The sequence below is a fragment of the Myotis lucifugus genome, unplaced genomic scaffold (assembly GCF_000147115.1).
Source record: "Myotis lucifugus unplaced genomic scaffold, Myoluc2.0 scaffold_46, whole genome shotgun sequence".
Taxonomy (NCBI): domain Eukaryota; kingdom Metazoa; phylum Chordata; class Mammalia; order Chiroptera; family Vespertilionidae; genus Myotis; species Myotis lucifugus.
The window spans coordinates 7,434,135-7,447,391 of record NW_005871094.1 but is presented as its reverse complement, the minus strand read 5'-3'; the positions used below and the strand labels follow the sequence as shown (position 1 = coordinate 7,447,391).

At 38.7% G+C, this 13,257-nt stretch overlaps 1 protein-coding gene and 1 non-coding gene across 2 annotated transcripts in view; one reads left to right on the top strand and one right to left on the bottom strand.

Moving 5' to 3' along the window:
* TNPO3 (transportin 3) overlaps positions 1-13,257 on the bottom strand; it is a 99,757-nt gene that overhangs the window by 58,687 nt on the left and 27,813 nt on the right. The window contains exons 2-4 of the mRNA XM_023753546.1: positions 5,831-6,031; positions 4,843-4,916; positions 3,539-3,695 (exon numbers count right to left, since the gene is read on the bottom strand). Of these exons, the coding sequence (XP_023609314.1) occupies positions 3,539-3,695; positions 4,843-4,916; positions 5,831-6,031 (432 nt within the window). The remainder of the gene's footprint in view (positions 1-3,538; positions 3,696-4,842; positions 4,917-5,830; positions 6,032-13,257) is intronic.
* Positions 1,174-1,280, top strand: LOC111825923. Its single transcript, XR_002829154.1, has one exon. It is a non-coding gene; the product is annotated as a U6 spliceosomal RNA (small nuclear RNA).

The window sequence follows — 13,257 nt, the reverse complement described above, 5'->3', positions numbered from 1 at the left end:
TCAATATTTCTTTTCCTGTGCTAGCTAGCAGTAACTTTTTGTTAGGACACTGGAGAGAAACTGCAACAGGAAAGGGGTTCAGCTTCCTAGTTTCTGGTATGATTACTTGGTAGACTTCTGCAGAATGTGCAGCTCCTCCTGTCCCAGGCTCCTAGCTACTCTGGTGCCTGGCTCTTGCAGTGCACTGGCCAGAAGTTTCCTTATTTCTCCCACCCCCACCCTCCCAATGGTTTTATAGCAAAGTGCTTTAGGCTCCTAAGAAAAGTCCTCAGTGAACGTTGTGTTTTTTTTTGTTTTTGTTTTTTTTAAATATATTTTATTGATTTTTTACAGAGAGGAAGGGAGAGAGATAGAGAGTTAGAAACATCGATGAGAGAGAAACATCGACCAGCTGTCTCCTGCACATCTCCCACTGGGGATGTGCCCGCAACCCAGGTACATGCCCTTGACCGGAATCGAACCTGAGACCTTTCGGTCCGCAGGCCGACGCTCTATCCACTGAGCCAAACCGGTTTCGGCCTCAGTGAATGTTGTTGATGGGTTCTTGTAACTACAGTGGAACAATGTATGACAAAAAAAAACCAACAATTTACCATTGGCTAATTGATATAAACAAAAGTTAAGTTCCTAAGGCACCTCAACAATTTTATAGTAAAATGACGTTGAACAAAACAACATTATTCAAGGACCTGCAACACAACTTATCTAGCACTAGATTCAGTGCACTCATTTTCCCGTGTCTGCAGTGCACGGTGCCAGCAGCTTCACCCGGTATTCCCACACCCAGCTGATTTTGTGGCAGAGTGTCTCTGGTGAGACACCTTCCCTGGACAACTTTTTTGGGCTTCTTGGAAAGCAGATCTCCAGCAAGTTCAAGAGGACAGATTTTTGGCAGCATACAGCACAATGACTTCTCTACCATGGCTATGCCCTCTCCAACAGGGTCTGGATCTCAGCCTTGAAAGGGGGATGAACTCTTCCTTTCTTAGAAACTCTATCCCATATCTCAGTCTTGGGGTTAATGATCACTCCTTGTAAGTTTCCCCCCCTTTATTTGTTTTATTGTAACTGTTTATGTTTTTTAGAACTCCCCTTACTTCTTACTAGACAATCCCTCATTACTGTAACCTCCTGTTAGAAAGAATCATTCTTTACATTAAATATTCTCACCTAGTGCTTGCTTCGGCAGCGCATATACTATAATTGGAACAATACAGAGAAGATTAGCATGGCCCCTGCGCAAGGATGACACGCAAATTCGTGAAGCATTCCATATTTTTTCTGCACTTATAGAAAATCTAGACTTTTGCCTGAGTTGTTTAATAATAAAATATTACATTTTTTTCCCAAGGGGGGGGGGAATTCTCACCTATCACTATGTAGTTTCTTTCTCCTGATTGGACTGGGGCTGATACTAAAAGAAACCAACAATTCTAGAACTGGCACAAGGAGGTAACAAGATAAATATGTTCATCTTTTTTTTAAATTCTCACCCAATGATATTTTTCCATTGATTTTAGAGAGAGTGGAAGAGAGAGGGAAAGACAGAGAGAAATATCGATGTGAGAGAAACACATGGATTGGTTGCTTCCTGCACAAGCCCCAACCAGATACATGCCCTTGACCAGAATCGAACAAAGGACCCTTTGGCCCGCAGACCGACACTCTATCCACTGAGGCAAACCGGCTAGGGCTGTCCATCTTTTTATATTAGGAAGCAAAAAGGTGCTCAGGTAGCCAAAGTTATGACATTTTAAGCATCAAAAGAATGATTTTAGTGGAAACCCTGAATCAATGAAAATCCATGAGTCCATAATAGTCCATAAAAAGATAGCCAGAAAAAATAAAACAGTAACATTTGAGGCAGCTTTAAAACAAATCCTTATTTTAAAAACAAGAAATTAAAAAAGAATTAAGACATCTTGACTTTCTAATAGAAACTCAGGAGATTGCCAACTAATATGTAGTAGAATTAATTATCCTATCTAATAATAGACAAACATGGTAATTGACTGTACCTTCGCTACGCCTTCCATGGGCTAATCAGCGAGATATGCAAATTAACCGCCAACAAAGATGGCAGCCCGAAGCTGCAGAGCGAAGACTGAAGGCGGCTCCGGCCGGAGCGAAGGCCTGGGTCCCAGGTGCCGGAGGAAAACCGGTGCCGGCAGCCAGGGGAAGGGAAGGCCTATTGCACAAATCTTTTCGTGCAACAGGTCTCTAATACAATTAATAAAATACTATTTGGCAAGCCACAATTAAAGTGGCAACAATTATAAACTAGAGTTTAAAACATTAGGCAAAAAGTTGACATGGAATAGACACTTGTAAAATGATAAACTACCATCAAACAAATTGCATTATATTACAAGGGGAAGACAAAGTTTATAACAGAGAAATCAGACTGTCATCATCTTAATCCAGTCAATGCTAGCATCAGAAATGAAAGGCCAACCAAAAAGTATTTATATTCTGATAAGATGTACATGAAGTAGCTGTGATGTATTCTAGCCAAAAATATTTAACCTTTAAATTAACCATCAAGCCTTTCGTCTTTCTCAACCGGGGTTCTGGGAAAGAATTAAGTCCTGCAGAAAATGATTTTTAGTAACTATTTCCTCAATTATCCCAAGGATGGTATATAATAGCTGGTACTATTATTAATGCATTGGAAATAATTCATTACATACAATGGATGCATTAATATCATTAAGGCTTAATTCTCTTGAGGAATCCCTATGAAGTAAGTCTGGCTTTGGATATAACTTCCAAATAGATGACTTACAGAGGACAGAAAAACAAACTAAATGAAACAAAGACAAAACAATCAGAAAATTCAGAAGGTAAGGTATTTTATAAAACAACTGGTCCAATCTCTTCAACAAATCAGTGTCATTTTGAAAAAGAGGAAGAGAGACTATGATTAAGAATCATAATAACCACCTGGCCATTGTGGCTCAATGGTTGAGTGTCCACCCATGAACCAGGAGGTCATGCTTCAATTCCCGGTCAGGGCACATGCCCATGTTGCAGGCTTGACCCCCACTGCAGGAGGCAGCCAGTCAATGATTCTGTCTCATAATTGATGTTTCTATCTCTCTTTTTCTCTGAAATCAATAAAAAAAATATATTTTTAAAAAGAATCATAATAGCCCTAGCCAGTTTGGCTCTGCTCAGTGCATAGAATGTCGCCAAAGGGCCCCTGGTTTGATTCCAGTCAAGGGCATGTACCATGGTTGCAGGCTCCTCCCGGCCCAGGCCTTGGTCAGGGCGTGTGCAGGAGGCAACCAATCAATGTGTTTCTCTCACATATTTCTCTTTCCCTCTCTCTTCAACTCTCTCTAAAAATCAATTTTTTAACATATGCAGCCTACTTTATTATATAATGGACTTTCAGCTTTAATGGAGGATAGACGGACACCCCCTTGCCCAAATTAGTCTTTTATATCAAGGTTTTACTATAATGAAACTGAAGAACAAAATAACTACCATGGCTTTTTGCTCCTACACAGCAACTTCTTATTTCAAACCTACTCACCAATAGAGATACCACTGTACTAGAGTAGAAGGCCAAATCTTCTATTATTTCTGTGCGTCGGTTAGCTCCAATTCGTAAGGAACGACTATGTACTTCTTCAGGTAACACTGTAAGGATCTCCAGCAGAAAAGGCAGAGAAGTCACATCATTGCTATATCTAGAAAAGAAAGGAGAGACATAAGATACTTAGAGTCAGAAAGAACACAATCACATAAGGTAACAAGAACCATCAGAATAACCTATGACAACAACTTTTGAAGGGTATCTGAAAACCAAAATTTCAACTTGCATAATCTTTGACCCAACAATTTCACTTCCAGATATATTTCTCAGAAAAATCTCATAGGTACATACAAAGATGTGCCCTGCAGTACTTCTTTATAACAGTAAAAACATTGGGAAAACATAAAGGTCCCTCATAATTAAACAAGATAAAGAAAGTTCCAAGTTATACAATAGAACATACATAGCCATTATGAGATACCTATCTATGTTATAACAGGAAAAGATATCCAAAGATATAAGTGATAAAAGTATATGAAACATATTACATGAGTGAACAAATACATATATATGCATATGTATAATATAATATGTGTATTATTTATTATAAAATGCTTAAAGGAAAATCTAGAGGGCTATATAGTCAATCATTAATATGAAATATAGGAATAAGGAGAAAAAAGGTGTTTGCTTTTTACTTTGAAATAAAATAAACTATCCATATAAAGTCTTTAATGACACACTATGCTTGGAGGTAAAAAGGACATTCACTAAGTTCAAAAATAATTTCCTGACCAAATGCCAAAATGCAAACAAATATCAAGATTATCTTGCCAAGACCATGAGGAAATGCTTTATTCAAAGTAGCAGGCTCCATGTATCTAAAAATAATGTTGTCCCTGTGATAGACATGAAACACACCCCAATTAGTAAGAACGTATACTCACAACAATTTACAATTTTCAATTTATTATCATCTTAAACATCCTAAAATACTTTTATAGAATTGCTGGCTTATCAATGAGAGTGATCCATGAGGCAATAAAAAGACTTTGCTGCAGTTAATTCAAGTGATGTGTGTGCATGTAAATTATGAGGGTCTTTTATGTTCCACATGACATGTTTTTATAGCATTTAAATTTTAAATGATTTTCTTTTAACCTAACAACGGTTAATAATAAATAATTCTATGTTAAGAGTTTGGGGAAATAGTGCAAATGTCTAGCTATTGCTAACAAATTTCTCTGTGTAGGTTAATAGTAATCCCAAATGCTAGCATACAGTCAATACAAGTTACTTACTTTTCCACCAATGTTTGTACACACCCCTTCCATGAAGGCATCTGTAGGGCAAGGTCTGCTATTGCTAAAGCCAGCTGAATAAGAAGAGAAATTAAATAAATGAATAGAACAGATGAACAGAAATAGGGTTACCATCAGTATTAATTGACAAGAAACAAAATTTCTTCCAAACAATAAGAATGACACCCACAACTATCTATATCATACACACTCTCCCAGGTTAGCTACAAATTACTGGGATTTAAAGGTAAACTTTAAAAATGAAAAAAAAAAAAAAAGAAGAAGAAGAAGAAAGAACAGATAATAGATTTTCCTCAGGATATAACAATACTTACTTTTATTTGGCAATACCATAGAACTTCATGGACAGAGAAATTTTACTTTGTCAAAAAGCCAAAGCTACTGACAAAGTCAGCCCATTGACTCACTCCTCAAGTAATGAATTGCCATTTCCCATCTTCAAGACTCATGCAAAAGCCTCCTTCCTCTTCAAGGGCACTTCTATGCCAGGCAGAGAACACATATGTATGTATTCACTGAAGCTTCAGTTTTCCTTCCTAAAGTTATTTCCCTGTCTAAGGGGGAAAGGCCAAATGCTCTACTTCACCATTTCATTCATGACACTTTTATTAGCCAATCAGTCCAGAAAAGATTTTTTTAAAGGCAACTACATAGACCGCTGGCCCAGAATAGCACAGTATTTTCATCATCTGCAATTTTAAGAAGGGGTGGAGGGGGGCACATGTGGCTGTCTATGAAACCTATACTCAACTCCCCCAGTCCCAGTATTTGCTAGTTTAAAATGAACTCTAAGATTAATACAAAATATTTAAATTTTCACTTTCTATCCACTTATAAGAATATAGCAATTATTGTATAATAAAGTTGTTAACATTACTTCACATGGTCTGGCAATGTTAATAAAAATTAATTTGATATCCAAATGGTCTTCTTAACAAATTTCCCTAATGAGAAGCATAGGCTTTACCTGTGTTACAATGACAGGTGACAAGTCTTTCAAGTTCTGGATATGGGTTAGCAGTGAGTCCCGTAAAGAGGCATGAGAGTCTGTGGGGAGCTCGTAAAATGAGGTCTGAATCTTCATTTTCATGGTCTGTGCAGCAAAATAGCATGATTCTACATCCTGTCGAATCTGTAGCAACTGGTCTGAAATCTCCCATGCATGAACCTGAAAGGAGATCAAACAAAATGTCTTAAGGACTGCTTTTCTAAATGAATTTAATATTAACAACCTATATACCAAAGTATAATGAAAGAAAAATCTGACAAACTAAATTATCCACTAATCAGCCAATACTTAAAATTTATAGGCTCTATTAAACAAAAATATGACCTAAACTCTTCTGACTAATTCTAGGAAAGCATAAGAGTTATCAACTGAATCAAAAAATCTAAACCTGCTGTTAGAATCATTAATTGTGTAGGGAGGAGATTATGAAGAAAAATGTCCCAAAAGTTTCTACTAAAGCTAAAATGTCACTGCATAACTTTCCAACCCTAATGTATAGCTTGGCTGTTTCTTCTTTTTTCCACTTAAAACCTCAGAAAAACTCTCATCCCAAGTCAATATCTCACATAATTAAATTATTTTTATATATTTGGCAAAGTACTATTCATGCTATTAAAATCATTTTCAAAGGAGAAAATAAGTGTTTGTATAGAAATAATAAAGAGAACAAAAGCATAGAATTTGGTCCCTAACAGCTAGTCATAGTTATAAAATGGATTCCTATTTTGAAAGATAACTTTTGAGAATAAAATCGAGCAGCACACAATAGGCAACTAATTAACAACTGACCATCTAAAGCAATTCTACACCAAACTTCCTCTTCATGGGAAAAGGCTAAAATGGACTGGCAATGATGGACTGAAAAAAATTTTCAGTCTTAATTCGGAAATAGAGTTAATGTGAAGAGAAATCACACAGATTTACCTAGTCAATTTTTTATGAAGATAGAGCACTTCACAACTAATATATAGTGATTTTTTAAATTATTATTTCAGAGAGGAAGGGAGAGAGAGAGAGAAACATCAATGATGAGAGAGAATCATTGATCAGCCATCTCCTGCATGCCCCCTACTGGGGATCGAGACAGAAACCCTGGCATGTGCCCTGACCGGGATTCAAATTGTGACCTCCTGGTTCATGGGTTGACGCTCAACCACTGTGCCACACTGGCTGGGCCATAGCTATTCTTCAAGATCTTTCCAAAGATAAACAGGAAGTCAAGGGAGAAAAAGGTAGAATAAATGCCTATAAAAGTTTCCAAAGTAAACTAAAAATAGAGACCCTGAAATTCACCACAGGTTTATTGAAATAAAACTTCACTTTAAATCAGTAAGTTGGTGGAATATAAGCATGAAACATCAACTTCTTTCTAGATCATATTATTTTACTTTTTTTTGGAAGTTGTACCCCAGCATGTTGCAAAAAATCTCCCAGCCACATAATTTTTAGTGATTCATTATCCAACCAGTAACTCAACTACATCTGCTACTTAATATGCCATTAAAATATATTTTGCTCAAAATGACACTTTAAAAAAAAAAGATTATATGAAGCCTTGAAATCTCCATAAATGCCCTCATAAAAACAGAGTATTTATGCAGTAAAACTAAAGAACTGTGGACATTTATAACAAAACTAGGTGTTACCTAGTTATCTCCAAGAACCCCAAATTTTAAGTGGTTGGGGACAAACCAGTGACATCAATAAGACTTGTAGAGTTTCAGCTTCAGTAGAAGCAGAAGTAGAAGGAAACAACAGGTAGCAAATGGATCTAAGAGCAGATGAACAACAAAAGAGCCAACAGGTATTCACTAGAAAGCACAGGGAGCCAACTTGAGGACTATATTTGAAAATGGAAGAGGATTTGGTGGATAGAAAAGGTGAATGAAAGAGGTCTACGTAAGGGCTAAAGAGATGGAAATCTCTATAAACTCTTGAAACTGAAGAGCTAGGACAGGGCTCTAAACTGAGAAGTAGTATGAACAGAATCAAAATTATACAGGACAAGTACAATTGAGACAAAGGGAACAAAGGAGAAGGTTAACAAAGCTAGGAAATCTTAAAAATAAACCACCGTGTTTGTAAATACTACCTGAAAACAACAGAAAAGGAAGCTCTTTAAATTTGAAAATACTATCCTTAACCATGCCTTCTAAAAGTTCAAAAAAAACTAATCTCACACAAAAATAAGCAAATGGCCCGGCCAGTGTGCCTCAGTGGTTGAGGATCAACCCATGAACCAGGAGGTCACAGTGTGATTCCCAGTAAGAGCACATGCTCAGGTTGTGGGCTCGATCCCCAGTGGGGGGCATGCAGGGGGCAGCCAATCAATGATTCTCTCTCTCCCTCTCCCTTCCTCTCTCTAAAGTCAATAAAAATATATTTAAAAAAATAAACAAATGAAGTCAAATGCCATATATACAGAAGTGGTTGAGAAGAAAATAATGAACAGAATAATATTCCTACAAAAAAAGTAGGCCAGAAAAACATTTTTAAAATTAGCCTGAAGTCCAAAGGACAGAACAGTCAACCTGAAAGAGCTTCCAATGGCCACAGTTAGAAAATCTGGGGTAATAAAATTAATTATGATAGTATTAGATTATAACTAAAAAATAAAACAAATATCCTTGAGTCATACAGGTGTGAATAACAACTGAGTAACTGTTGAGGCATTATTTATAGGCTGTAAGACACTTTATATCCTATGCTAGGTAATGAATGTAGAAGGAATGAGAAAAATAGAAACACTACAGATAATAACTGCTACTGGCAAGATTCATGTATAAATGATAAAATTAATGGGTGAAACTTTAAAGAGAAACATGATATATCAAAGTATCTCCCCAAAATATTTGTTACTGTGGTGGTTTTACGCTATGTCCACAAATTCTTTGACACTTACCATGTAAGAACTCAGACTACTCTGCTGGAGAGACAATGTACAAGACCAGGAAGTCTCTGGAAAGTCATGGAAAGCAAGAGGAGCCCAGCTAAGTCCAGCCTTCCAGCCATTCCTACCAGTGTCAAGCATGTAAATAAAGCCATCTCAGAACCTCCAGACCAGCCCATCCACCAAATGGATGCCTCATGGAGCAGAATTATCTTCCACGGAGCCCTGCTTGAATTCATGACCTACAAAGTTATGAGACACAATGAAATTGTTTTTGTTTTAAGTCACTATGTTTTGAGGTAATTTGTTTCACAGTAGTAGATCATGAGAACAGACAATCAGTATGTGCATCCTGATGAAAAAACAGGATCCAATGACAATTACTTCAAATCATTCTGTGTCTCATCAAGCCTTTGGATCCAGCTGGCAATTTGCAGGAAATACAGAAGAGAGTAGAATTGCATCATACTGCAATCATCAAAATCTAGACCATAGGGAAACTCAGCAAGTCAAATGACCCAGATTCCTCAACAGATAAATAATCCACACACAGAGAAAGAACCCATAGATTAAAAGACACTCAGAAGATATTTTAAAAACAAACAGAAGGATCAAAGTAATGTGGAAGAATATCCACTTGGGTGATAAAACCATAAAGATAAACAAAGAAGGGATTACTATGAAAGGACAGTGGATACTTTTAGGGAGAGGAAGCAGTTATTTCAAACAGGCCACAAGGAAGACTTCTAGAGTGGCCAGTGAAGTTCTATTTCTTGACTTGGTAGTGTCTATATGAACACTGTATACAGTAATTCATTGTTATACATTTTTTTCTATATCTGTTTAAAAACAGAATAGACAAAACAAAAATAATATTGCCTATTAAACTGAACTAGTCTGAAGTCTTCTCCCAAGTGAAACCTTTCAACCCACTAGAGATCAGGACCCTGTGAAAAAGTTAATTGATTGTGCAGCGCTATGTTGTGCTTTAATCTGAATGGCAGAAACTAGCAAAAAATACCAACTGATCATGCTGGGTTATATATATTTCTGACCTAAACATTTCTATCTCCTTAAAAGGAGAGGTCTCAAAAATGAAGGACAGAACCAAAAGTCAAAACAAAACAAAAATACTATTTCCTTCTGGGGGGTAGGGATGCAAAGATTTATTTTTCAAGCACCTTTAATGTCTGAATATTTTTTAACATATCCTTTGGAATTGCCTTTAAAAATAAAGATGGATTTGTATTCCTAATATGGAAAGATCTCCAAATATACAATTGAAAAAACAGATACAGGTACAGATTTGTAAGATCCTTTTTGTAAAAATTTAATTTACACTTTTTTTTAGAAAGTGTAATGAAGCTTTTTTAAAAATTGATTTTGAGAGAGAGAAATATCGATTTGTTGTTCCACTTATTTATGCAATATTGATTGATTCTTGTATGTGCCCTTAAAGGGGATCAAACCAACAACTTTGTTTATCTGGACAACACTCTAACCAACTGAGGTACCCAGCCAGGGAATAGAAAGTGTAGTGAAGCTTTGTAACACATAGGAGTTAGTTTTATGCTCTATATCAGGGGTCCTCAAACTACGGCCCGCGGGCCACATGCAAATACAAATATTGTATTTGTTCCCGTTTTGTTTTTTTACTTCAAAATAAGATATGTGCAGTGTGCATAGGAATTTGTTCATAGTTTTTTTTTTAAACTATAGTCCGGCCCTCCAACGGTCTGAGGGACAGTGAACTGGCCCCCTGTTTAAAAAGTTTGAGGACCCCTGCTCTATATGCTCCCTAAGCAACCTGACACTATCATTCTCATAGCATTTATCAGGTGTTTCAACTTTGGTTATAACATACTGGATGGCATTACACCAATTTTCCATCCTAAAACAAGTACAAAAGATGAATAAAAAAGAGCTTATTTGAGGACATCAAAGCTATCAAGACAGCTAGAACATGAAGCTGCAAATTCCAGAGATGAAATAGAAAAGCACAGAGTTCAGCCCAATATTTAGCTCCACTTTTTCATAGGAAAAAGCATTTGCCTATTTCAAAGTGGAAGACAAGAGGCTAAAGAGCCTTGGGCAGTCTCATAAGACTGGGGAGATGAAAACAAATTTAGGGCACACCAAGGAAGAGGAGCCCTGGTAAATACTCCAGACTTTCAGTTGGGACTCAAGTGAAGAAAATAGGAACTACACCTCAAAAAAAACAGAAACATCTCCAAGGCAGACCAGATGACAGGCCACAATATAAGTCCTAATAAATATAAAAGAATTGAAATCATAGAAAGTATCTTTTCAAATCACAATGAAAATAATAAGGAAAACTGCAAAATTCACAAATATGTAAAAATTAAATACATTTTAAAGCAACCATGGGGTTAAAAAAGAAATTTGAAAAAATCTTAAGACAAATGAAAATGAAAACAAAATACACCAAAACTTATGAGATGCAGCAAAAACAGTTCTAACAGGGAAATGTATAGCTATTTACTCTTACGTTAAAAACAAAACACATCTCAAACCAATGCCTAACTTTATACCTTAAAGATCTAGAAAAAGAATACACTAAACCCAAAGCTAGCAAAAGGAAGGAAATAAAGATTAGAGCAGATATACAAAATCCAAGATTTGATTCTTAAAAAAACCAACAAAATTGACAAACCTTAGGTAAATTAACTAAAAGAGACAAAAATGAAATGACAATGAGGACATTACTACCAATTCTAAGAAAATAAAAAGGATTAGAGCCGCCTTCAAAGCCTTCCCTGCTCCCGCCGGAGCCGCCTTCAGTCTTTGCTCTGCCACTTCCCGCCTACATATGCAAATTAACCGCCACCTTTCTTGGCGGTTAATTTGCATATCTCGCTGATTAGCCAATGGGAAGTGTAGCGAAAGGTACGGTCAATTACTCTGTTTGTCTATTATTAGATAGGACTAGAGGCCCGGTGCACAAAAATTTGTGCACTGGGGGGGGGGGGGGGTGTCCCTCAGCCCAGCCTATGCCCTCTTGCAGTCTGGGACCCATCGGAGGATGTCCACCTGTTGGCTTAGGCCCGCTCCCTGGGGGATTGGGCCCAAGCTGGCAGTCAGACATCCTTCTGGCAGCCCGGCAGCCTTGGGGGATGTCCACTTACCAGCAGGGAGCAGACCTAAGCTGCAGTCGGACATCCTTAGTGCTGCTGAGGAGGCGGGAGAGGATCCCGCGACCACCGCTGTGCTGGCAGCCATCAGCCTGGCTTGTGGCTGAGCAGAGCTCCCCCTGTGGGAGCATACTGACCACCAGGGGACAGCTCCTGCATTGAGCATCTGCCCCGTGGTGGTCAGTATGTGTCATAGTGACCAGTCATTCCCAGTCATTCTGCTGTTAGGGTCAATTTGCATATTACCCTTTTATTATATAGGATAGAGGCCTGGTGCGCGGGTGGGGGCCGGCTGGTTTGCCTGAAGGGTGTCCCAGATCAGGGTGAGGGTCCCCACTGGGGTGCCTGGCCAGCCTGGGTGAGGGGCTGATGGGTGTTTGCAGCTGGTCACACCCCCTTCAGGGTGGGGGTCCCCACTGGGGTGCCTGGCCAGCCTGGGTGAGGGGCTGGTGGCTGTTTGCAGGCTGGTCACACCCCCTTCAGGGTGGGGGTCCCCACTGGGGTGCCTGGCCAGTCTGGGTGAGGGACTGAGGGCTGTTTTCAGGTTGGTCAAGACCCCCGGCAACGGAAGCTCCCAGCCTCTCCTTTTTTTCTCTTTTTTTTAATTTTTATTCTGGGATTTATTTACCTTCTATAATTGAAACTTTGTAGCCTTGAGAGGAGCTCAGAGCCAGCCAGGGTGGGCGGAAGGGAAGCTTGGCTTCCTCCATCGCCAGGGGCAACCCACGCCTCCTGCTTGCTCCAGCTCCGTGGCCATGGCTGGCTGAAAGCAGGTATCTGGGGTTTATTTATCTTCTATAATTGAAACTTTGTTGCTTTGAGTGAAGCTCAGAGCCGCCGCAGCAGGCAGGAAGCTTGGCTTCCTCCATCATTGGGGCAACCAAGCCTCCTGCTTGCTCCAGCTCCGTGGCTGCTGGCCGCCATCTTGGTTGGGTTGATTTGCATATAGTCACTCTGATTGGCTGGTGGGCATGGCTTAAGGCGTAGCGAAGGTACGGTCCATTTGCATGTTTGTCTTTTATTAGTGTAGATGCCATGGAGGTGAACCAAGATGCGGCCTCCCACAACCACATCAAAATTACAACTAAAATACAGAACAACCATCATTCAGAACCTACTGAAATATGGCTCAATGGAAGTCCTAGAAAAGTGAAGTCCTTATAATTTCGGGCTGTAAAAACCAGTGGGGATTGTGGCTGAGTGACACAGAGGCTGCTGGAGACCCAGAGAGTTCCTCTTAAAGGGTCTGCGCATGAACTTACTTGGACTCACTATCTCTGAACTCCAGCCCTTGGGCAGCGGCTTGGGGAGGTTCATGGGACATATGGGGAGGAATTAGATTG